This window comes from Acanthochromis polyacanthus, chromosome 21 (assembly GCF_021347895.1).
Source record: "Acanthochromis polyacanthus isolate Apoly-LR-REF ecotype Palm Island chromosome 21, KAUST_Apoly_ChrSc, whole genome shotgun sequence".
NCBI lineage: Eukaryota > Metazoa > Chordata > Actinopteri > Pomacentridae > Acanthochromis > Acanthochromis polyacanthus.
In genome coordinates this window covers 11,603,451-11,629,213 of record NC_067133.1, presented here as the reverse complement: position 1 = coordinate 11,629,213, position 25,763 = coordinate 11,603,451, and the positions used below count along the sequence as shown (strand labels likewise).

Here is a 25,763-nt window from a genome sequence, read left to right as displayed (position 1 = left end):
ATTTTTCAACTAATTACCCTGTTTTCTTAAATTACAGATAATATTATTCACTTGTTTTCAATATTTTGTCTGTATTGGTATTATAGAATTTGTGTCATCATATGAAGGCTGGAATAAAAGAAGCAACCTGCACAAAATGAAAATACTCAAGTATTTCAAGTACAATACTTGAGGAAATGTCCTCGTTTCCATCATGGATTATATTGTGCATTTTTGGCTATGCTCAAACACTCAAATGACCTTTTACAAATGAAAACATTGATTATTTGCTTGGGATCTCAATGAAGCCGCTAGAGGAATCAATTATGAAAGTAAATGGCATCAAATTTCATGAAACAACAAACAATTACACATACCTATATTACATAACTTGTTAAATCAATATAAGGACATTTGAAATATGATGCTGAGAACTACTGTTCAAGTTTTGCAAAGTAAGACATTGTTTTTGTTTGAAATTGAAACAAGCAAAGTCATGGATGTTATTTAGTTGATAAGATTCATCAGATATGAGAACTTACATGCTGACAGCTCGCTGGTTGCCATCTCAGATTCTGCACCATCTATGAGCTGCTACATTTAAAAACAACTGTCGCTTATTCACATGTCACGTTTGTGCTTCCGTGTTTCAGCATGACAAAATGTGACCAAAGCTTGTTGCTGAAGGAGTTTGTGTTTAATGAGTCTGAAGGTCATTTGTAATGAGTAATCACACTGGCATGCAGTGGACAGAAGGAACCACACCTCTGTAGAAATAGCATTTATCATTTACCAAACACAGACACACTGGACACGTCATTATGTAACACAGAGACACTGTGATGAGCAGGATAACTTTGCTATCATGCGGCAATGAATATGTAAATGAGAAAGCAAAAATATGAAAATAAGAGTAAATCATGTCAATATGCATAGTGATGTAAAAGCTGCTGATTTTGGATGAATAGTAAGAGTTTTGGTGGGATCCTTTAGAGTAATCGTGTAAATAAATACATTTATTGTATTATGTATCATCAGTATATATTATCTATCTCTGGTAATCTGTTAAAGGTTTCTAGTATTTCATATATATAATTTATTTATCTATCATCTGTACGCACACAGACATACATATATAAATATTTATGCATCTGACTGCATGTTTATGTTTATACAAGGGTAATTTCATAGTTTTATTCCTGTAAACATCCTTCATTAAATGTTAGTAAGCCAAAGATAATACATGTGATCTCATGTAAAATAAAGAGAGAAAATTAGTTTTGATCATGAAAAATGACTGTATTTTTATGATTTTATGAGCTGTTATCAACCCTATTGAGTGATTAAACCTGAGCAGCAGCTTCTCATAATCTCTGTAACTGTTTTCCTTTTTACGTCAGAACTGCGTAGACTTAAATCACTGCTTACTTTATCTATTTTTTGTGTTGTAACCTTTTACTTTGATTATTTTATTGCCTTTTATTTTGATTTGTTTTCGAGTCATTGTGCTTTATTGTCTTTTGTGGCCTGATGTTTTAAATTTACACCACTTTGGTTCAACTCCTGCTATTTTTAAAGGTGCTTTATGTATAAATGAGACTGTGACGTTTGCTGTTGCTATGCTTTAGTGCAGCTTAGTTTCTCTACAGTGCCTATAAAATATATTCACTCCCCTTAGAAGTTTTCCATTTTTATTTGTTTTCAATATTGAATCTTGACCAGTGTGATTGGGCTTTTTTGATTTTACAGATTTTACAAAAAATAAACAGTTTCATGTCCAAGTGAAACTTTGATAACTGTCCACCTTTACAAATTTTCCAGGGCCTGCTACCGAGAAGATGATGCTGCCACCACCATGCTTCACATCATGATGCTGCCACCACCATGCTTCACATCATTATGCTGCCACCACCATGCTTCACAGTGGGGATGATGCATTTGTGGTGATATGCTGTGTGTGGTCTTCAAAAAACACAGTGTCTAGTCTGGTGAGTCAGTTTTAGTCACATCAGACCAGAAAACCTTCTTGTAGTTCACTTCAGAATTTCCCACATCCCTTCTGAGAAACTGAAGTCTACATTTATTATAAGCTTTATTCAACAGTGGCTTCTTCTTTGCCACTCTCTCATTAAGATTTGACTGGTGAAAAATCCAAAGAGCAGTTTTTGTGTACACAGTCTCTCCCATCTTAACTGCTGAAGCTTGTAACACTTTGAGGGCACTCTCGTAACTGTCTTGGTGACCTCGTTCACTAAATTTTGTCTTGCTCTGACATTCAATTTTTGAGGATAACCTACTCTTCTACTGTGGGTCCTCCTGTGTCATATTCTTTTCATTTCTTAATGAGGGATTTAACTGTACTCCAAATGACTTCTTGTATCCATCTACAGACTTATTCTTTTTATTAAACTTTTCACAGAGTTGTCTGGAGTGTTCTTTAGTCTTCATGTTGGAGTTATAGCCAGGAGTGCTGATTCCCCATAAAACGGACCTTCCAGATACAGCTGTCTTTAGAATACAATAACTTGTGATGCATTTCCTTCCATAATTGTGTAACTCGAAGCACTAACTGACCACACCTGTGTTGAATTAAGGGAGTCATATTAAAAGTTGGGGAATGACTGTGTATGATGTATATTGATAATGTGTGTGTCTTTTATATGACATTGTTTTAAATTAAATTTTTGGTCATCCTCTGTATGTTTGACAAAGATGTGAAACAAAAAATATCGAATGCTTTTTGTAAATGTAAAAATTAAGGTGTTTCTTTCTTCACACTGGTTTCGGATGTGTTGATTGACAGCTGCAATTTAGAATAAGCCCCGCCCTTTCCGGCAGTGTGGAATAAGCCCCGCCCCTTGTCGGCTGTGTTACGAGAGCTGCTGTTAGCTACTAAAGCAGGAGGAGATCTGCTCTCGTAACACAACGCCGCTGGAGGAACAATGGTAGTGAAAATTGAAGTCGAATACTGGTATTTATCATTTTTCATATCTATCCTCATTTGCTGTGACAGTATTTGCTCAGTTGTGCCCGGTTTCTTCCTTAAAATCTAGGTTTAAAGACGGTTACAATGTACATTACCGATCGCTAGCATCATTAGCTCTAAGCTAAGTGACTGTCAGAAGCCTTGCTAGCAGTGTTTAGTTTCTTATTCTGCAAGCTGCTGTTGAACTATGTGTTTTTTTCCCATTTAGTGGCGCTTGAGGCTACGGACCCCGCTATCAGGAGCTCCAGCGAGTCGTGGAGGGGGAGTTTCCTGATGCGGATGTGTCGGGCTTCGTGGGAAGATCAAGTAAATAAGTATAGTTTTATGTGACAGGAGCAATGTTTGAGCTCAGCACCCAAGATTTATGTTCTCCGTTCGTCATACTGAACCTTGATCATACGTATAGTACAATAAATAATTCAGTTATTGCTTGCAAATCAAATCAAAGCTCTCCTCTTTTTTCCTGGTGATTGTTTTTGCTGATTGTTTGTTTGGATGGGGTATTCCAGGCAGCTTTGAGATCAAGATCAATGGGCAGCTGATCTTCTCCAAGCTTGAGTTGGGCGGCTTCCCACAGGAAGATGACGTAAGTACCTTAAAGACAAACTGCAAAATTACATTTAACTTAATACACTGATTGCACCAGTGCACCTAACCGGTTTATCAGAACGGAAAAAATGTCCACCTCACCTTTTGGCAGTGAGTAATACGTTCTAGGCGTTCCCTCTATTGTCAGTTTCCATACATCATGATTACTTCTTAGCATATTGAAGAGGAAAGGTTAACATGTTAAAGAGGAACAAAGCTGCAGATTAGTGTTTGTCAGCAGGATTTAGGTTTTGAAATACCACACACTTGTCTTAGCAGAGGGCGTGTTTCCTGATGACGTTATGTTTATTAACTTAAAATGTTCAGTGCTCTGACAGGTTTGATGAATCGTGTTGTTTCTTTTATTATGTCTCAGTGTTCCCCACAGGTTGATAATTTACCTGTGGTGGTGGGCTGCAGTCGTGAACAATGTGAAAGGAGAGATTTATGCAGTTTAGTCAGAGAGATTGTAAGCCAGGTTGAACTTAGATTACCGCCTCACATGCCAAACTCTTGGTACAGAGTATCAGTGTTCAAGCCAAATAATTTTTATAGTCATTCCAACTCCACACACAAGTTGCATAGTGGAATGAAACTGCATTCCCTTCAAGACCAATGCAAGACAACAGCTATGACAGGACAAAATGCACATATCATGAAGACAGAGCACGTATCAAAAATAAACAAAAATCACGGCATGTAAAATGTTTTGTAAAAAGTGAGTTAGAAAAGTGGTTTAGTGCAATGAAAATAAATAATAAATATTGTTCAATTGTGGTGTGCCCCGTTATGTATAGAAACTAAAAACTACTAGTTTTATATAAATTTAGGTTTTCAAATACAAGGAATTTTACTTGGTGTTTTGGTGCGTGACAGTCATTTCAAGATTTTGTCATTTCTTGCGTATTTACATATGTAAAAACAAAATGCTGTTCTCCCAAGCTCAGTAGAGTGCACAAATACAAATAGTGATACTTTTAAATAAATAACTATAAAAATACATTGAAATAACTATAAAAATACAACTAATGACCTCAAAGAGTCTTATGTATAACTAAGACTAACATAAAAAGATTTAAAAAGCAGGTATTGCATGTCAGTAAACAGTGATGTAACACAAAGAAACAGCAAGTGTAGCGATCCAAGGAATTATACAACATAATTAAAGTAATAGAAATATTTACAGTCTGCAAGAATGTGCAAATTATTTACCTGAGAATGTAAGAAGTTAAGCAGTATCTGGTGTAGACAGCTTGAGATATTGAGGATAATATAGCTATGAAATGTCAGTGCTCCCTGCTGTGACTAGAGCTAAAAAACTACATAAAAAGAGCTAAACTATATACCCAACTTGCAGACTGTTGGTAGAATTTGCTGATCAAATGCCACTGGGAGACGCTACAATTTACCAAGGTTCATAAACGCCTCGCAACAATAGACAGATGCTAACCAGGAGGCTGCGGAAAAATGAACACGCAGACTGGACCATACTGATGCAACTAATTCAAATATTAGCTACACTGGAGGCCTGATATGTAAATCACAGCAGCCTAAGTGTGCGTTTTGTATTTAATTTTTCCTTCTTCCTGCCACAGGTCATGAATGCGATCCAGGATGCCTACGATGGGAAACCCGTGGCGAAGATCACCAAAAGCCGCCCACCATGCGTCATCATGTAAACCTCCCTCCGTTGCTGCTTTAACATCTGCAGCATCACAACAGGCCGGTGCGACTGCAAACTGCCGATGCCACCTCTGGTTCCTCCGGTCTGACCTGCTGGGACCCACAGCACTTAATTTTAACCCAGCAGAGAAGCACTAGGTGCTTCCTGTGATGCCAAACACCAAACATGTCTGCTCTCTGGCTCCTCTCTCTGCTCCTTTTCTGGTTCTCCAGGCTGTTAATGATTACTGCAGCTGAAAATGTTGAAGGTTACAGTATGATGAATCCATTCCTGGAGTTTCCCTCGTATAGGAGCAGAGATTTGGAGAAGATGTCGCAGATATTTAGGAGGGAGTTCACTTTTATTTTTCCAATGGCCTCATTGCCTTTTTTGCTCTTGATCTCGCATGCAAATTTCAGTCAATGCAAAATAGTTTCACATGAGTTCTAAAAATAAAGGGAGTGTCAGCGCTGTTCTCAATGATCTGTTACTAACACATCTTACCTAATTTTGATTGATTGGAAACACTCTGTTTACGGGTATTAAGTAGTGATGCAGTGTCAGTTTGTGGTGGATGAATGCAAAATTTGCTTTCCTATTTATGCATATCAAATTGGAATATTCTTAAACATTAGTAATTGGTTTTAATGCTGCTGTTGTATGCAGCAGCTTAGCTCTGCCAAGTACCCGATCTGAATTTGTGTCCATTTTTTGTACAAATGGTACGTTATTCCAGATTTAAACTGGTAAAAAAAAACTGGAGCGATCATCCATTGTGCTTCTGAAGACCATCACCCACTGGTCTGTCACACTCACAATGAATAGATTTCAAGCTCTTTTTCCTCAAATCACCTCAGATTATTTACTCTGATGTCAAAACTGTAGACTTTCAATAAAACTAACGGTTGTTTAAGTTCTGCGGTTGTCACTGTTCATGATTTTTATTTCTCATTTTGAAGATGTCTCGAGATTCTTACCATTACGTTATAATTTTCCAGTTTGGGCATGGTGTTTGTGCACACACAGCTCTATTCTCTGGTTACATTCCATTATTGGCCCTTTGAGAAAGTTGACCAGCAGCTGCCAATTGTCCACCAGCACATCTAAAACAGGTTTTTCAGTTTGTTTAATCAGCCTACATAACAACCGTTGCCATCGACTGTAGTCAAGTGCAGTGATAGTGGCATTTCAGCAAATAAAATACAGATTTGTTTAAACAACTCATGTTCACTACTGGGAAAGAAAGCAACAAAAACACTTTATAACGCTGCTAAACAACAGAAATCATGTTTACACAGCCTTCACAGTGGAGAGCTTTTTCATAATGGAGCTCTGTGAGGCAGAACAAAACACGAATCCTTTAGTGGAGCAGCATTTTGTCACATTGTTTACACTACGGGGCGCCAAACTCATCAAAGACCGACATCCTGAGCACTGAGCCTCCGGCATCACCTCAATCAAAGATACTGTCACACTGGAGTCAGGGTTTTGCACGTTCTTTAGCTATAAACTGTTTTTAGACATGAAAAGTTGTTATTTTATAAAGACTTTCAAATGTAGCTGTGAACTCATTTTCGTCTTAGACATAACAGACATAAAGCACTGCAACAAATTTTTAAAGAAACGTGAATGTGCTGAAATACTTGATCCAATATCTGAATAAGATACAGTATGGTCATGGTCAGGCCATGAGGAATATACATTTTTAAGAGTATTACTTTGGTGATAGGCCACACTGTATTGTCTTTTAGTTAAGCGATGGTATGTTGTGTAGCAAAGTGTGACTAGGTGGGTCTTTGGTCTTCATTTCTGGCTCTTGGTGATAACTCAGAGCAGCAGGCTTCTTGTGCTGATAGAGCTCATCTATGCTGCCTGACCAAACTCTAAAACAAGAGGTTTGAAAAGGTCTCAAATGTATTTTTAAGCCTGACCTTCCAGCTGCATGTACACTGTAAAAAATTTAAGCTTTAAGCTATTTTTAATGATACAGATTGTCCTCATTTTTGTTAAATTATGGAAAATAACTAGTAAAATTTGACACAAAGTATTAATCTGCTCATTAACCATGAAAAATACAGGCCACCAAAAAACTTCTATTTCTATAAATGATCATTTGTTGTTTTACGTTTGACCATGAAACTACGCAATGTTTCACTGTCTTTAAATCAGCAGGAAATATAGTTATTTCACAGATGTTTGATGTTATTTTTAAGAAAAAACTTTGTATTGAATATTTTCTCTGTGTTTTTAAATTACAGATAAATCCAGTACAATCACAGACAAATGGTATCATTGTACATGTTGACTGTTAAAAAACAGACCAAAACTGTACATAATGTCCACATCCCAAATCTGTATTTTTATAAAATCTGTATTTTGTCTTTTCACATTTGAAAGAATAATTGCGCAATATTTAGAGAAAAGATTGGTACTTCACAGATACTTGTAATTATTTGAAAGAAAAATGACATATTTGTATATGGATTGAAAAATTGTTAGTTGTTTTGCTGTTTTTTATAATGTGTCATTGTAAAATTACACATTTGCGTAAATCAGCTAAAAATACAAATATTTTACAGATATTTGCCACTGGACTGTTTTTCTAGTACTGTTGTTGCCACATTTTTTACAGATCTTTTCTTTTAAGTGTTTGTTTATACTTCAGTCGGTCACTGCACACAGGTGAACTTCATTTAACTAATTATGTGAATCTTGAGACGAGCTGGCAGCAGCAGTGATGGTTTGGCTGCATCTATTTAAAGAGACTGAATAGGTGAGTACTTACTCACGCATTCAGTATATACTCTAGTTTTTTAATTTGATCAACTGCAAACACTCATATGTTTCAGCCACTTTGTGTTTTATCTCATCTTTTCCATCTTTCACTTGTAATTTATTACCAACTATGTTAAAGTCCAACTCACACATTGATTACTTAACACCTCATGTTTTGTCCTTTGTCAGATATTCTACCAATTATTAGCTGTTTAATCTTTTCATACATGACATCCAGTACAGTTATTCAAGCTTCAACTAAAAGCACAATATTTACTCCAAATCAGACGCAGATGATCCCTCCGGTCCTCACAATATTTTTATAGGATTATTGTCATTATTACTATTTTCCAATCTGGAAAATTACATCATAAATTAAAAATGGTGGTTGAAATGTGCTTGTTGGCTCTGGAATATCTGTGAAAAACTTTTTTTTTTCATTCCACAAGAAACTTACAGATACAAAATTATGCTCTGATCAACCTCAGTGTCAAGAAAACTTTGATCAAAGTTTAATCCCAGTGGATTTGTCTTTTATTTTTTTCCCTCAATGCATGAACATGTAACTCTGCCCTGTAGAGGACGTCATACATCACTGGTTATATTCTGCTCAGCAGGGCGTTGTGTGGCAGTTTAGTGAAAAGCTATATTGTAAATGACTGTGAACACTGCAAGACAGACAGTGGTCATACGTTTTTATTAAAGTTTCGACCTGTGTTTGTTCACTTTGAATCTTATATGTCAACGAAATGACACAAGAATTTTGACGCTAGCTCAGATTTCTGTTCTGGAAATCAAATTGGCAACAGTTAATCTGCATATTTTAACATAAAAACTTGTAACACAAAAATTAACTGTTAGTGTAGTAATCAGCTAGGTAGACTTCACAGTGATACAGAATATTTTTTTTTGCACTGTTCATCTGTTGCTTTTTGCACATAAAGTGCATCTTAAACTGTTGATGCATGGTGTCCTCAATAGTGGATAGTTGTGTGTCTCACTTAAAATAGATGAAGAAAAATCTTGTTTGGGAGTTTAAAAACAAAACTTCTCATTTAAGTTTTTTAATGATCCATGCATGAAAAAGTTCAATCTTGCACTGTAAAATTAAATTGTGTTTCTCTAAAATGTCCTAAATTGTGTGCAAAGACTAATGCAGAAGCAGTTGCGTGTTCGGATGAAATGCCCATATGAAGACTGGGAGTGTCTGATGCTGTATGTTGAGACACATGGACACAGCAGATAGCTTCTATAATTGGTGATAAGTGGAGTCTTCAGCTGGGGCCCGTCGTCCTTCACTGCAGGGTGTATGGACACAACACAAATACAAGAAAAGCACTCAGAAGGGGCAGAACTCTGTCAAATTTCAATTTACCCAATACTTGTTTTTGATTAAATTCATTCAACACTAATGACACTAAATCAAAGTCAAAATGAACTTTATTGTCAATATATTAAATCCAGAAAAAATTCAAATTCCACAGCGTACAAAAATGAAAAAAATCAATATATAAAGATATATAAAAATATATATATAAAGAATATGAATACATCTATTCACAATTCAAATTGAAAAACAAATACAGTGTAAATAAATATAGGATTGCAGTCATCATCCTCCCTGTTAAACATTAGCATGTTAGCATTTAGCTTTGGCTGCTCACTCTACAGCCACACAGAGCTGCTAAAGCTGTAGCATGACTCTTGTTTTGAGGTCTGTATTTTCTTTTCATTTCCTGTACTGTTTAAACATATTATGGTGATTTGTTCACGTCTGTGTTGTCAGGATTTTTTTCAGCTAAAGCTCTTTTATTAGATGGCGAAGCGCGATTGTAACCACGATTTGCTTGTATAATGTAAAGGCTATGATGTGTTCATTAGTTTGACAGAAATCCATATAATTTTTTGTGTTATTTTTAATCATTTGTCAAACAGAAACGTCTATTGTTCCTTCTTTTTTTGCAGTCTATTTTCTACTGCTTATCTGGGTCATGGCAGCAGCAGGCTAAGTGGGGATTTCCAAACGTCCTTCTCCACAGCTTCTTGTGATGGACCCCGAGGTGTTCCCAGGACAGATGAGATATGTAATCCCTCCAACAACCTTTTTGGCTATCACCTGATCTCCTCCCAGCTGGATGTTCCCAGAAAACCTCCAAAGGAAGGCACCAAGGAGGCAACTTAATCAGATGTTAAACCACCTCCTAGTCAGATGCTTAGCTTTTCACCTTAAGGCTGAGCCCAAACACACCATGGAGGACATTTATTTTGGAAGCTTGTATCTGCAATCCTCTTCTTTTAGTCACTACCCAGAGCTCGTGACCACTGGTGAGGGCTGGAATGCAGACAAGTAATAAACTGAGAGCTTTGACTTCCGGCTCAGCTCCCTCTTCACCTTCACAGCAACCATATTACTGTTGAAGCAGTAAAGTCTTCTATGTAACCTTGGAGGTGGGTGCCAAAAATTCCCCTATGCTGGAAAAGCCTACAAACTTTATATAAGACATGTGATGTCGAGTACTATTGGGAAGCCTGAAGTTTAGCATTTAGCTGTCTTTTGAAATCAGCCGTAACAAGCACTATTTAACTGTAAATGGGACTGCGATTTACACTGAGCCATTGAGGCTATAAACTCATTAGGAAATGTTTACTCAGGTAACAAATTAATTAAAAAACATGCTCATTTTGTCATAGACTTCTATACAATCTGATTTCTTTTGGCAACCAGAGGAGTCGTCCCCTGCTGGCTGTTAGGAAAAGTGCAGGTGCAATGAGCAATACTCCCACTGGTTGCCTTTCTATTATACGAGGAAACCAAAATGCTCAAATTTGCTCAAATATCACAGTTACTGAAGTCATGAGTCTGTGAATGCAGCTGACAACAGTTTGCTTATTTTCAAAACACAAAAAGCTTGTGTTGTGGCGGATGGAAATCTGAGGTTTTGGCAATGTTTTCTGCAATTTACACAATAATTGCTGCTAAATGACTTCAATAGCAACCTCAGACAGTCATGGAGCCCACATCAAAGCTTCTCAGCTGACATATTACATATCCAGCCTTCATGGTGGAGCTGCTGCAAAGAAACCACTACTGATGGAGACTAATAAGAACAATAGAACAGCTTGGGCCAAGACTGGACATTAGACAAGTGGAAATCTGAACTTTTATTTCCAGTCTTTGTGAGACTCAGAGGAATCTGCATGTGTGGTTTCAACCATGAAACATGGAGTTGGAGCTGTTTGTGGCTTGGAAGCTTTGTGTGCAATGCTATTGGATAAGCCGACATCCTGCAGGGACACTATCACATCTGCTTTCAGCTTATTTTTAGTTTGTTTTCCAACTTTCTGTTAAACATACATTATTAAAATGTTTTTCTTTCAGATTCAACTTAATAGAAGTTTGAAAACTTGTAAAACAATCATTAGTTAGTCTTCAAAATACAAAAGTACAAAAATAGGCAAAAATAAGTTTATAGATGCCACATCACCCATAAACTACAATATAAACTGAAGAAATGTGTAAGTATGGACTGTCTGTAGTGTAACTTTCATTCTGTTGTTTGTGCATTTTGCAGCCTCAGTTTGAAAGTTACTTTTTTTTCTGCTGTTCTTTGCTGATTTTGACTGAATAGACTTGTCTTGAAATATCTGACCAAAGAATGTGCTCCCAGTATTGATCTAGCCTTGTGAAAGTATAATTCTGCAAGTTAAAGCTGAAGAGCATAGAAGAAGAAGTTGATGTTATCAAGTCTCCGTCACACTGTCTTGGCTATCATAGAATCTCTGATTTCCATTAATAACCTCTGTGACAAGTCTGAAGCCCTTGTCCATCTGTTTTTCAGCGCTAGATTGTGCAAATAGTTCACTGTCTGTGGCATCATTATAGGACTTCCACCACTGTAGCCCTGATCAGTGGGAATATGACTCTTTATCTCCTGATTACTGCTTCACTGATGCTTAGTTGATCTTCCTGGATTCTTTTCTGTTTTTATGATGTCTCACAATCAGATTTTCCCATTCCTCTGGCAATTTTTTTCCCATGTCTGCCTGCTTTGCAAAGAGTCTTTGAGTGTTTTAAAAAGCGCATTATAAATATTATGTATAAATATGGAGCCATGATGCAGACGTGCAGACAGACAGACAGTCAGTAGGTGCAAACCTGAGAAAGTTCGAGTGTTGACAGCTCACTTTAAAACCATGATCATACAGTCAGACTGATTGTACTCAATTTCAACTTGTGTGACAGCGATCACATAGTGCCTTCATTTTTTTTGCTTTGTTTGTGTTTTTTTTGTTATGGAACCTATAATTTCAATACAGTCTTTCCAACACCTGTATTTTTGATTATTCAAAAGAGGAAATGCTCTATGTGCAAATTTAGAAATAGTGCAATTGTTGAGAAGTGATGCAATTTTGATTTATCTGACATTTAAAAGATATTGCACATTCTTATGTATAGTTTTCTGTTCTTTGACAGCAGTGTCCTTGCACAAATTGACTTTTACAGTTTTATGTAGCTTTATGGATTGCTTTGTTGCTCGTATTAACCTTGACGTTTTCCTCTTTCACCAGTCGGCCCTACATCCGCCTATCACCAGCTGCACAGGCCCGATGCATCTGTGTTACAAAATCTTGAGGGGAGAAAAGCTGAATTGAATCTCTTGGAAAAACCCCCAACCTGCATCATGAGGGAATCCCCACTATGTAAACAAGATGACGTAGGAAGATGCTCTGATCTTGATATTGCATGTTGCCCCCTTAATTACCCTCTTTGCCCCTGGTGTGCCCCTCAGACAGGATGAGCTTCATGCTGTTGCTTCGTCTGAAAGCATCTGTCCAGGCCTGGACTTGGTTCATTCTGAGAGGGCGGAGCGGGCAAATTTGGGCTGGGATATCCCTGCATCAAGGTGTCTCTGACTGATAGGGATGTTTGTCAGCCGTAGACTCCACCCCTGCGCCAGGTTGCGTGGCAACCAGAGGGGTCGTGGGGTACTGCACCTCTTCAGGTCGACGTAGTTTCGCATGGGTGTTCCCGCTCCGCCACTTGTCTGTCTTTATCGTTTGTCCTGGCTCACTTTGTCACCGGGTTTGTGGAGGCTGACAGAGCAGCGATCGTCCTGTTTCCAGTGCTGGAGACCAGGTGGGAGTACCTGCATACAGGTAAGGGTGTGACCTTCACTGGTCAGGGGTCTGGCATGGCTAGTGGTACTACTGGACTAAAGGGTAGAGGTCAAACAATATGAATGCAACACAACAGGGAAGAAGTTTATTCTCAGCTTTCAGATAAGCACAGGAGGTCAGTTATATTCTGCAAGTTACCTTCTAGGAAACAAAGCACAAAAAGTTTGTTGTGCATATTCTATTACTATATTTCAAGCATTTTTTCACTCATTTAAACACACGATAGAGTGCAGTTAACATAACTATTTGCAAAATTGTTGCATTTTTAAAAACACCTAACATTGTCTAGTTTTGTGCTAAAATATCCGGATATTCTCAGTGTGACAGAGGAAATCTTTTTTTGCCCCATACATTGGCCATATTTATGTTGTTGTTGTTTTTTCCCCAAGAATTGCAGCCAATGATTCCTAAAAATTCTGAGCAGATGCATTTCTACTAATCTCTCTTAAGGCTGTCTGGCAACAAACAATGTTTCAGTGCAATTTACAAAAACAAGAAGTGCCAGTCTCGTTCTGTTTGTTAATGGATCTGCAGTGACATTCTGTAAACTACACTGTCACTAATTAGCAGTATTTTTGTCTAAATGTTGTGTGTTACTTGATGCTGCAGTAGCTGCACAACTTAAAGTTTTTGACTTTCTTGTTACTGAGGAGTACTGAGATGTCTGGTTGATGGGTGTAACTCCAAGATAAGACTCAGTACGTCAGCTTTATAAACTACAACGTAGTTCACATTCTCAACGGCCGACTGGTTATCTGCCTGAGCCACGACTCAGAGGACAAAATAGATGGTAGATGGCAGTGTTTTCAAACAAGGGGCCTCCAAAAGGCTGAAAGCAGATCCAATTGTGAAACAGCTAACACCCAACCAAGTTAATTATCAACCAGTGGTGCTTTAATTGTGATAACTCCCATAGTATATAATAAATATTATTGGTAAATCACTTTTTTGAATGCTGTAGTGCATCTACCAGATAGAACAAACTGTCTGAATATGCAACATAGTTGATCCCCAGTGAGCCATTTATGGTTTCAAATTTGATTAAGGGAACTTTTGTGAATCTAATATGTTAATTTCTTGATTTTTGTGTGTTTTAATTCACTTTGTCTCAGGTACTGTATAAGCGTAGCTGAGAGTTGGAGACCGATAATTCAGCATCCATGGAAAACAATTTAACTTTTGATGAGGTTGGTCACAAAACAATAAAGCTCCAATTGTTGTTTCTGCAGAAATAGGTAATTTCCCTTTTCAGCCAACACTTTTCCATTGATTCTTTTTCAATCTTCCTTTTATCCAGAGCAGTGACATGTCGTATGAAGACAATGACTCAGCCTTCCCCTCCCCACTGGCACTGTGAGTTCATCCTCTTATCGAAGTCTCTGTTTATGCAAAACTTAGACCCTACTTTGTGTTTGCATGGAAATTCTGCATCCAGTTTCTGATAAGATAATGTCTTGTTCTGAACTAAGAATGTTATGTATGATGGAGCAAATCTGTGGAATGTTTTAGCCGAACTTTATTGCTCCTTTTTACCACTTTAATATACAGCTGTCCTAAGTGGGATAACCTACAGCTTTAGAAATATTTATTTTACATTTCTTTACAAATTCTACTCAACAGACCATCATTGCTCATTTTGGTTGAATTTAATTACAGTGTTAAACATGACATTAAAAATGTCTAATAATTCCACATGTATAGTCATTTATGTTTAACAATATGATGTATCGAAGCTGTAAAGATTTTAAAACATATTTAATGACTGAAAACATTTTTCAGGCAATATTATTTTATCTTTATGATGCACATGCAAAGTCAACAGACAATGAAAAATAAATTATCACTCAACAATGCCACAAGGAAGTATGTGAGATGACGAAAAGACAGATGTCTTGATGTTGCAAACTAGCTTGGAATCAACAAAACAGCTTTAAATTACAACCCTAAGAAAAAAACAGTGTGGCTCCACTAAGAACTAGAAAGAATAAGGTCGAAAATTGTGGTCACAGTGGTCTAAAAATGATTTCCAAAGCTGTAAATACATTACATGCCCACTTCTGAACAAAGATTTTAGGAACACAGACCAAAATATTTCCTTGAGGAGCTGGTGGAGACCAAAGCAGAGCTGGGAGTAGGTTAAGTATGGCACTTGCATTAATCAGATGGCAACAAACATGACATCAAGTCGCCCTCCAGTGGTAAAGTTTGGGATTGTGGCAATTTTAGGCCATGTGGAAATTTGGAAAAAAAATGACTTAGATTATGGATACAGACCAGTTGTCTGAACTTTGATGCTGCTGTAAACATGATACGGCTTTAATAACCCCTTTAATACTAACACCAGTTCTGGCCAGGACTGTCATGCAACCTGTTGATCAAGATGCCTGACCATCTGAAGTCTCAAAGCCAGAAAGAAAGTAGCGAGGAAATTGGTTGAGCAATCCTGCCATCTTGTGGCAACAGAATAGCACTGTCACAATTTGAAAATGATGGGCAGTTTGACCGAGTTAATCACTGACACTGAGGCACTGGAGTCACAGGCTTCAAAGTTAGTTTGCCTACAAATGCATTTATTGGAGTGCATGTCCAAAAAATAAATAAGAGCTGAGTTGCATCACTTTACAAACAGAAAGAGCAACTTCTGCAATGTTGTCTGTGGGATCTGATGGGACACTATATTCATTTCCACCTCTGATTTTATAGAATGTTTCCCCACATCGTCAGCTCTCCACCAGACTTTGGCTTTGGCATGAGGAGGCAGGATGAGGAGGAGAATGAGCCGCCGTCAGAGGCCATCGTCATCCCCAGTGATTCAGAAGGTAAACTTTCCTGACGGTCCAAGCAGCTGCTGCTCATTCAGCTTTAAACATATGTGCATAAATCACTTCCCTTCCTCTTTATTCCAGCTTTTCTGAATGTAAACACCAATGCTACCACGAGAGGGGACGCTCAGGTTGGTCAGCCTTCTTTAACTCCTCTGATCAGATGACATAAACAGTCATTTATTGATATCTTTTGTAACAAACACAGTGTGTTATCTCAGGCCTACGTGGAGCTGAATGAGCTCCAGGGCAGCACCTGGCAGGAGACGGCCCGTTGGGTCGGCTATGAGGAGAACTTCAACCCTGCTACTGGAACATGGGGTCCTTCTCATGTCTCCTATTTGACCTTTAAGAGCCTGATTCAGCTCCGCAAGACCATGAGCACAGGTGACTGTGGAACCTTAAACTAAATTCAGTCATCCAGGTCATGGTAATTGTAGGAGATTCACTAGAAATGAACTGGACCTGTTGATTTGTACTTAAGCTCCTATGATTAAATGAGTGCATGTTTCCATAAAATTGCATCTTGCTGACATCTTGAAGCTTCTGTTCCATGAAGGTGCTGTCATCCTGGACCTGAATGCCAGCAGCCTGTCCTCTATTGCTGAAAAAGTAGTGGATGAGCTGCTGAATAAGAATGAGATTCGTTCTAGTGATCGAGATGGTCTCCTGAGAGCTCTCCTCATGAGACGCAGGTATCTCAATATATTTCTCCTGCAAGATTCTAATGTTTTAAACATGTCTGCAACATTCATTTAATGCCGCATTTTATCTGCGTTTCCAGCCAGACTGGGGGACCTGTGGTGACTCCCGCTGGAGACATTCAGATGCAGACTTTTTCTGTATCAAAGCAGGTACATTTTCTGCAGTTTCATCCTTTATTTAAGTGTTCTGTTTTAACATAACAGAGTTGATTTTTACTGTATTACTGCTATGTTTCTGCAGAGAGACTGCTCTGACAACATGGAGGCCTCAGTTGTCCTCTCAGGTGAGTTTCTTTTTCGTATTCTGATGCCATCATGCTTTTCTGCAGTAGATATCCCTAAAGAATGTGTTTGCTGCAGGTGTGGTGGAATCCCTGGAGAAACCTGTGGTGGGCTTTGTTCGGCTGGTGGACTCTGTGGTGATGGAATCTGCTCTGGAGTCTCCTGTCCCTGTGCGATTCGTCTTTATCCTGGTGGGCCCAAGCCAGAGTGGAATGGACTATAGCGAGAGTGGCCGAGCCATGGGAGCCCTGATGGCCGACTGGGTGAGCAGCAGCAGATGTAGCATTGAGTTCACACAATCTCACCAAAACACTGTGTAATTTAATGAGTCTGCAGCAAAGGAGGCTGCAGTCTCAGGACCTATTTTTCAGTAACTTCGTCACAACAGCACCTCCTGCAGAACTAAATGATCACTGAAACAACTGGTTTTAAAGGTTTATTCCACTCAGGTAGAACTTTCTAACAAACAAGTTGTGGTTTTAAAGATTTATTCCACTCAAAATACTATTCTTTGTCCAAGTACTTACAGTTTTAAAGATTTACTCATTCAAAATAATATTTTTTAGTGGAGAAGTTATGTTCTCAAAGGTTTACTTAATTGAAAACACCATTTTCTACTTAAGTTCTTATAGTTTCAAATGTTTATTCCATCCAAATAGTACCTTTAACAAACAAGTTGTGTAAGATGTAAAGTTAGTTTTAAAGGTTTTTTTTTTACACCCAAATTGTACTTTCCAACTAATGAGTTATGGTTTAAGGTTTAATATCGCCTCAAAAATGTGTTTACTCTTCTACTTCTGTCAAAGTACTTATGGGTTTAAATCTTTATTTCATCCAAATAGTTCTGTCTAATGAATGCATTATGGTTTTAAGCTTTGTTTTCCCCTCCAATAAACTACTTTGTTTTCAAATTCCTGTAGTTTTAAATGTTCATTCCATCTAAATAGGACTTTCTAATGAACACGTTGTGGTTTTAAAGATTAATGACACTCAAAATACTACTTTCTATCAAAGTACTTATTGTTTTACAAGTTTATTCCACTTACAAAGTATTTCAAACAAACCAGTTATGACTTTAAAGGTTTATTACACCTAAAATCACTTTGCATCCAAGCAAAGATAGTTTTAAATGTTCATTCCAATGTTCATGGCTCTTTGTTGTGGTCTATATCCAAATCTCAGGACGCTGGAAAGCAGAGATTTGCTTTCTAGCGTCCTGAGATTTGAATACAGACCACAATAAAGAGCGATCGCCGGGTAATGTGGAGGCTTTCGTTCACTTCTCATCTCTAGTATGTTGTGGGACCCTCATTGAGACTATCTGAGCCGGTCAGTGTGGGGCAAAAAGCACGTTAGGGCGGACTTTGACACAGGGGGGTCAGCTGCCCCATACTTCTCGCTAGCCGAGCTGGTAGCTGAGCTGCTAAGTTGCCTGCCTGGCTAAATACTGGAGCTATGTCGAAAATTCATTTCTCCATCACTCACATGTATGAAATGACATATGAAAACGGACCCCAGGTAGAAAAAAAACCTAAGTTCCCCTTTAATTGACCTGAAAATGTGTGGGTTTTTTGTAGCCTCAATAAAAACATGAATTGATGAATGTTCTGTATCTTTTCTCTGTCAGGTTTTCTGTCTTGAAGCCTTCTTGGCCCAGAGTGACAAAGATCTAACCAATGCCATCGCTGACTTCATGGACTGCAGCATCGTGATTCCTCCCACTGAGATCCAGGACAAGGCCATGCTGGAGTCCATTATCGACTTTCAGCAGAAGATACTGCGAGACAGATTGCGTCCCTGTGACTCCCGGCTGGCCTTCGGAGACAGAGTTAAAGGTCAGCAAACAACGTAAAGTTATATCTTAAACCCGAACCCAGTCTTCTACTGGAGTCTAAAAAAACAGTTTGGCAGAAAAAGCAACACCCCCTAAAAGAATAACTTGTTTTTTGATTTTGATTTGTGTATGGATTAAACAAACAAGACATATATTTATGACCTTTGGTGCTACCATGTACAAAATATTGCGGCTAAAAAATATTTTCAGCCATCAAGTGTGAATTTTGAAATACACAGATTCAGTACATCAAATCTCCAAACATAATTCAAAGTATATATTGATATATTAGACTATTTGTTTGCCCCATAGAGATACTGTAATGAGCTTATGACTCTCAAACAAAATAAAAGTTCAAGGCTGGTCTAATAATTATTTCCACAGCTATACATGGAAATTGAGGCTCTCAGTCTGGTCATCCTTGAGAAAACTGATGTATAACTCATCATACCTCCAAAATCTGTATTTTCATGAATCTGTTCTTTTGCAACATTTTAACATAATATTACATTATTTTTACTGTATTTAAGTCTGCAGAAAATATTAATTTACAAATATTTGCCCTTATTAGACAGAAAACAATCAGTATTTAAGGATGGGATAATGACAGTCTTTTTCTATGCTAAATGCATAAGAGAAAGGTTTGAACTAAATATTTCAAATTTGTGTATACGCTTTAGACACATAAAAGAGAAAAGAATATAAACAACATAAACAAAAGAGCAAAGATGTAGATATAGGAGAACAGTGGCCTTCAAATCCACTTTATCATGCATATTCATTAAAACACAGTCAAACAACAATAGAAATTAGAAAGGAGGGTTGGCAAAGCAGGAGAACAGAGAACATCAATGTTAAAGTCAGTTTGATTTGGGTTTTTTTGTCCAGTTGACAAAGGTCCAGAAGAGCCTAGGGAGGACCCTCTGGCCCGGACAGGTTATCCCTTTGGTGGGATGGTGAGAGACATGAAGCGGCGTTATCGCATCTACCTCAGCGACTACACAGACGCTCTGAACCCTCAGGTGCTCGCCGCCGTCATCTTCATCTACTTCGCTGCCTTGTCCCCGGCCATCACCTTCGGAGGGCTTCTAGGTAAAAAAACAAAACAAACAAAAGCAAAATACCATCAATATCAGCTCATCTGCGTAAATTCACAGAGTCTTTAAGTATCTAATGATTCTCTCCCATCTCTCTTTGAGTCTAGCCGACAAAACAGAAAAAATGATGGGAGTGTCAGAGCTCATGATCTCCACCAGCATCCAGGGAATCATCTTCTGCCTCATCGCCGCCCAACCAGTCCTGGTCATCGGCTTCTCTGGACCCCTGCTGGTGTTTGAAGAAGCTTTCTATACTGTATGTAGACTGAGAAACACTATCATACAAGAGAAACTGTGAAAATCTGGCAGCAAGGATGCCAGAGATATATTCAAAAAACAATGGAATGCTGTAACATTCAAAAACTGGAAAAAGTGTGAATGGATATTATCTGTAATTATGTTAAAAACAAAACAAAACAGAGAAGCTCTGTAAGATTTAAGTGCAGTAACATTTGTGTAATATTACGGTAATTAGTTGTAAAACATTTTTTCACTGTCAACATACAATTTGGTTAAATATTATCTGTAAATTGACAAATTTTAAAATCTTAAAAATATCATTTAAAATTGAACTGATCATTTTTAAATCCTTAAATACAGAATTTTTGTAAATTAATATATTTTTTGCAGATTTAAATACGATAAAATAGTGTAATATTTTCAAATGTTGAGAAACACTAGATCACTAAAAGAGGAACATCTGTAAAATAGCAGGACATTGTACAAAAAAATTACACCTAAAAATCACATCTTGAATCACACCTCTTACAGGGTAAAAGCTGTCAAAGTACTGAGAAAGTCCTTCGAAAGCTTCCTTTCCTCATTAAAATCCATTCTCCATTCCATACTAGTTCTGCAAGACCCATGGAATCGAGTACATCGTGGGTCGTATCTGGGTGGGAATGTGGCTGATCGTGATCGTGGTGATCATTGTGGCCGTGGAGGGCAGCTTCCTGGTCCGATTCATCTCCCGCTTCACCCAGGAAATCTTCTCCATCCTCATCTCACTCATCTTCATCTACGAGACCTTCAGCAAGCTCTTCAAGGTCTCCTCATGTCACAGCTCGACTCGTTTCACACCTCAGAGATCTGTTCTGCTTGTGGTCTCACTCTGCTTTCTCCTCCTCAGATTTTCAAAACCCACCCTCTGATCCTGAACTACGATCACCTGAACGACAGCCTGGACAACCCCTTCCACCCGATCATCCACAAGCGCGAGGAGTCCCGTCCGGATGGCAATGTGACCGTCGTAGAGGTGGAGTACGAGAGGCCGTACCCCAACACTGCCCTGCTGTCCATGTGCCTGATGTTTGGCTGCTTCTTCATCGCTTTCTTCCTCCGTCAGTTCAAGAACGGCCATTACTTCCCTGGCCCGGTGAGCCCAGCTTTTCAAATATTTTAAATGGAAACAACTTTTAATCACATAGGTGCAGAGCTGTATTTTAAACCAAGCTCTTTTTCTCTCTAGCTGCGTCGCTTGATTGGAGATTTTGGCGTCCCCATTGCTATTTTCTTCATGATTGCTGTAGATATCAGCATTGCAGATGCTTACACTCAGGTGAGAAGTGCTAAAAATGTTCATGTTTTTGTCCCTAACAGATAAAAAAGTCATTATTTCATAGATTTTTAGTGTTATTTGAAAAAAAAAGTACACTAAGGACTGAAAGGGGTGAATAACTTTTTAAAATTATGTTACAGATTTCTACTGTTTTGTTAAATTACAGATATCTAGTAAATATGAAGTTATATGTTAAGTATAAAAAACCTGTCATGTAGCAGTTTGTTCTTTTACATTACGTGACTATAAAACATTTTTAAAATACTGTAATTAATTCAGCTAACAAATATATTACATATATTTCCAAATTTTTAAAGTTACAATATTATGCTTTTTTTTAGAAATTTTTTTTCTGATTTCTTTCTTTTCTTTTTCTTGTTTTCTTACAGTCCATAAAATATCACCAGAGCCAATGTAGCCATTATTTGTTTATTATATATTTTTTAATCAGGAATATTTTTAGACAAACAACGACAAAAAATTGTCCTTATAATATGGAAAATGCTGAATATCAGATCAGACAACCATCCGGGCCGATAATCACTCGACTACTCTGTTTCATTTGTTTTAATTTTTGTGTGTCCATTTAAAAATCTCTTTAAACTCATTTCCTGCAGATAAAAAAGGAAGATAAATTCCTGTTGTTCTCCATAACCTTGTATTTAATCTAAATCCTGTAATTTTTATCTCTTCAAAACTCAAACAGTCTTGTAGATTCTCATCAGATCAGATAAATTGCTAAAAGTCTAATTCTGTTTGCTTTTTGTTTCCGAATGAATCAACACCACCTTGTCGTCTTGTAGAAACTGGTTGTGCCAAAAGGTGTTGAAGTGACTAACCCTAAACTCCGAGGCTGGTTCATCAACCCGACGGGAGAGAAGAAGCCTTTCCCCATCTGGATGATGGGCGCCTGCTGCGTTCCTGCCCTGCTCGTCTTCATCCTCATCTTCCTCGAGTCCCAGATTACTACGTGAGTCTCACTTCCTGTGAACTTAATCAAAGTTTGGAGCAAATTTGTGAGAAACGTCTGTTTTCTTTGGATCCCAGGCTGATCGTGAGCAAACCTGAGAGGAAAATGGTGAAAGGATCTGGTTTCCACTTGGACCTGCTCATCCTGGTCACCATGGGAGGGATCTCCTCCATCTTCGGGGTGCCTTGGCTGAGCGCCGCCACCGTGCGATCCGTGACCCACGCCAACGCCCTCACCGTCATGTCTAAGGGCCCCAAACCAGAGATTGAGAAGGTGGTGGAGCAGAGGATCAGTGGGATCCTTGTGGCCATCTTGGTTGGTAGGTGCTGCCGTCTATCACAGCAGGGTCACCAGAAATAAGCAGTATATCTACCAGTTTAATAACCGTCGTCTGTCTGATTGTCAGGTGTTTCCATCTTCATGGAGCCCATTCTGAAGATGATTCCGATGACAGCCCTGTTCGGTATCTTCCTCTACATGGGTATCACCTCTCTGAGTGGAATCCAGATGTGGGACAGGATGCTTCTGCTCATTACGCCCAAGAAATACCATCCCTCTGATGCCTATGCCACCAAGGTATGTATACACCTCAAATACACGTCATGTTTCTTGAAGCATCCCAGATTTTCATGGGGCGCACACTCATGTTTGGAGATTCGGCTTTAAGCTTAGAATAAATAGAATGTTGTGTTTATTTGTGGTTGTTTTGCATCTCTGTAAAGGTTTTGTGTCTTTTTTTATCACCATTGCATGTCTTTTTGGTCATTTGGTGTGTCTTTGAGGACGACATATGTCATTTTGGTCATTTTGTCTCAGTTTGTTGTTGCTTTGTAGCTCCCTGGAATGATTGTGTCTCTTTTTGTGGGCATTAGATGCCTCTCTGTGGTCATTTTATATGTCTTTGTGTTGTTTTGCATCTCTGTCATGGTTTTGTGTCTTGTCGCAATATAGTGTCTCTGATGTCATTTTGTTCCTCTTTGTTGTTTTGTGTCTTTTTGTTGACATTACGTATGTCTTTGTCATCCTTTTGTGTGTCTTTGTGGGCATCACATATGTCGCTAAGGTCGTTCTTGTCCGTTTGTTGTTGTTTTGTAGTTCTCTGTAACAGCTTTGTATCTTTTTGTGGGCATTACATGTATTTATGTGGTCATTTTGATCCTCTTCATTGTTGTTTTACATAAGTAATTTCTACGGGTTTTCCAATAGACTTGTTCAGCAGTCCTTCTATGCATAAGCCTGTCACATTAGATTACACAGGCTACTCCACTTTTCCTCATATTTCAGAGTCCTTAAACTCATCACATCCTCCCTATAAATGATAAATATGCAAACTGGCATCTTCTTCTTACTTCCTGACCTAATGTCTGTCTGTTCAAATCCTCCTGTGTTGCCGTTTGTGCAGGTGAGCACCTTGCGGATGCACATGTTCACTCTGATCCAGCTCGTATGTCTGGCCGTCCTGTGGGTAGTGAAGATGAGCTCCTTCTCTCTGGCTCTGCCTTTCGTCCTCATCCTCACCATCCCTCTTCGCATGTTTATGACTGGAAGGGTTTTCTCTGTGAAGGAGATGAAATGTGTAAGTATCTCACTGTTGCTAAGTTATTTCACATGTATATAGGTTTCTGTGCCGTTAACGAGATGTTTGTGTTGCAGCTGGATGCAGATGATGCCAAAGTGGTGCTCGACGAGGACGACGATGAGTTCCCACTGGCATAAACATCACCGATAATATTTGATTCACAAACTTTTAAGTGAAGTATTTTTTTCTTTGCAGTTTCATACTGCTGTCATTGTTATTAATCTTTTGAAGAAATTACCTGTCATTTTTAGAATTCAGACATTATTCCTGCAGCTGTTTTGTGATCACAATAGACAGCCATCCATGTCGTCATTAGGATGCATCACTGTCTGTCCTAATCTCTCTCACATTCCATATTTTATCATTTCACGTGGCATTAAAATACTTCCCTTTAGTTTTCTATTTCAGATATTGATAATGACTGTTTATACTATAGTTTTTTTTAATGCTTTAACTTCGGGACATTTGAATTTTGAAAATGAGAGGTATTTTCCTGCAGGATCTGAGGTAAAGCCATTTATTCAGTGTTGTTTTTCTTTCAGTATTACAAGAGCAAGGCTTTAAAGTGACTATGGTGCAGTCGCAGTTTAGATCTGCCCATATAATAATTAAATGTAATGGTATTTTATCTTTATTACTTAAGTTAAGCATGTTTAATGCAGTCACATCTTTAAACACATGCACAGATAATAAACTTTATGGTGCCATTTCCACATACACAATCCTGTACTTTTCCCAAAAATGTGTGTTTCTCTTGGTGGTATGTACTTGTATCTGATTTTAAATGTGTAATTGCTTTATGATTTTAAAATTGATGAGCATTATAGGTCAATAGTCAGTGATGACATATAATTGTTTGAGTGAGTCAAGGAAAAACTTCTTTGTAAATGTCATAATATGCATTTTGTGTTGCAGATCAAGTTTGTGTGCTTGAAACACTGTACATGCTTTGGTTTTCACTTTATTAAAAATAAAAGAACAACCTTAAAATGCTTGTTTTACCTTGTATGAATGCACTAGGAAGCAGTATTTCACATCATTCACAGGATTTCGCTCTATTTGATCCTGAAGTAACAGCAGAGGGGGATCACTGGGACCGTGATGTCTGCTGCTCAGCTGCATGCTGCGTTCAAGGAGGTCAGGTAAACTCCAGCTTTTTACTACTGCTGTCTGATTACATACTGTTTAGCTGCTCTTCAATATCATTTATCACCGGGATAAAATAAATAATCGTTCTATTTTCTTACTGCTGCCGGCAAAATGCGTTCAGAGCAGATTTTCTGCACATATGAGGTCATTAATTTTTAAGAGTAAACGTTACAAATGAGGATGAGAAGGTTCAATAGTGCAAAAATGCTGCACAGAAACCAGTGGCACTACAAAATACATCACATGCTGACATTCTGTAATTGATTCTAAATAATACTAATTCTTAAAATTGTTATTTTTCAGCTATATTACTGTCATAGTAATAGTATATTTCTTTCCAGCTGTTTCTTTTTCCTCCTGCATGCATTTTTAAAACTGCTGTACCATATTTATACTTCCTAATACTTGATTTGCACCCTGTTATTCTTTTGCGTAATATGTGTGAGCTGTTGGATACTTTGACTTGGTTATCTATGTATCTATTATTTAGTATGGCTTTATTTCATAATGCCATTTTCAATCCAAGTATTAAAGGAGGACAAAAAATATCTGAATCAATTCTGTTTGGCTACTGCTTTATTAGTAAAAATCTGTTGACA

General features: G+C 38.0%; 2 protein-coding genes across 3 annotated transcripts; both read left to right on the top strand.

Moving 5' to 3' along the window:
- The first annotated feature begins 2,806 nt into the window (after positions 1-2,806).
- On the top strand, positions 2,807-6,133 carry LOC110952578 (migration and invasion enhancer 1). The gene is made up of 4 exons (XM_022196180.2): positions 2,807-2,950; positions 3,174-3,271; positions 3,475-3,551; positions 5,149-6,133. Exons 1-4 carry the CDS (start codon positions 2,922-2,924, stop codon positions 5,230-5,232), a joined length of 288 nt encoding a protein of 95 aa, XP_022051872.2. The 5' UTR covers positions 2,807-2,921; the 3' UTR covers positions 5,233-6,133.
- Positions 6,134-12,827: 6,694 nt separating this feature from the next.
- Positions 12,828-25,005, top strand: slc4a1a (solute carrier family 4 member 1a (Diego blood group)). Of its 2 annotated transcripts, none has more exons than XM_022196182.2 (21): positions 12,828-13,148; positions 14,282-14,356; positions 14,467-14,522; positions 15,894-15,988; positions 16,076-16,122; positions 16,213-16,378; positions 16,551-16,686; positions 16,776-16,845; positions 16,937-16,979; positions 17,056-17,240; positions 18,605-18,812; positions 19,700-19,903; positions 20,016-20,164; positions 20,760-20,954; positions 21,038-21,283; positions 21,377-21,466; positions 22,270-22,436; positions 22,514-22,755; positions 22,843-23,012; positions 23,839-24,012; positions 24,090-25,005. In XM_022196182.2, the coding sequence occupies exons 2-21, from the start codon at positions 14,330-14,332 to the stop codon at positions 24,150-24,152; spliced, it is 2,733 nt and encodes a 910-aa protein (XP_022051874.2). In that variant the 5' UTR covers positions 12,828-13,148; positions 14,282-14,329; the 3' UTR covers positions 24,153-25,005. The 2 variants fall into 2 exon arrangements, with proteins under 2 accessions (XP_022051874.2, XP_022051873.2); XM_022196181.2 differs by having other exon boundaries at positions 12,832-13,148; positions 15,873-15,988.
- Positions 25,006-25,763: the final 758 nt, after the last annotated feature.

Bases quoted from the DNA above. Each gene is read 5' to 3' on its own strand.
- slc4a1a (XM_022196181.2), top strand. From the start codon at position 14,330: ATGGAAAACAATTTAACTTTTGATGAG. The intron at 16,980-17,055 runs GTGAGTTTCTTT...TGTTTGCTGCAG, and splicing joins GGCCTCAGTTGTCCTCTCAG to GTGTGGTGGAATCCCTGGAG. The intron at 24,013-24,089 runs GTAAGTATCTCA...TTTGTGTTGCAG, and splicing joins CTGTGAAGGAGATGAAATGT to CTGGATGCAGATGATGCCAA.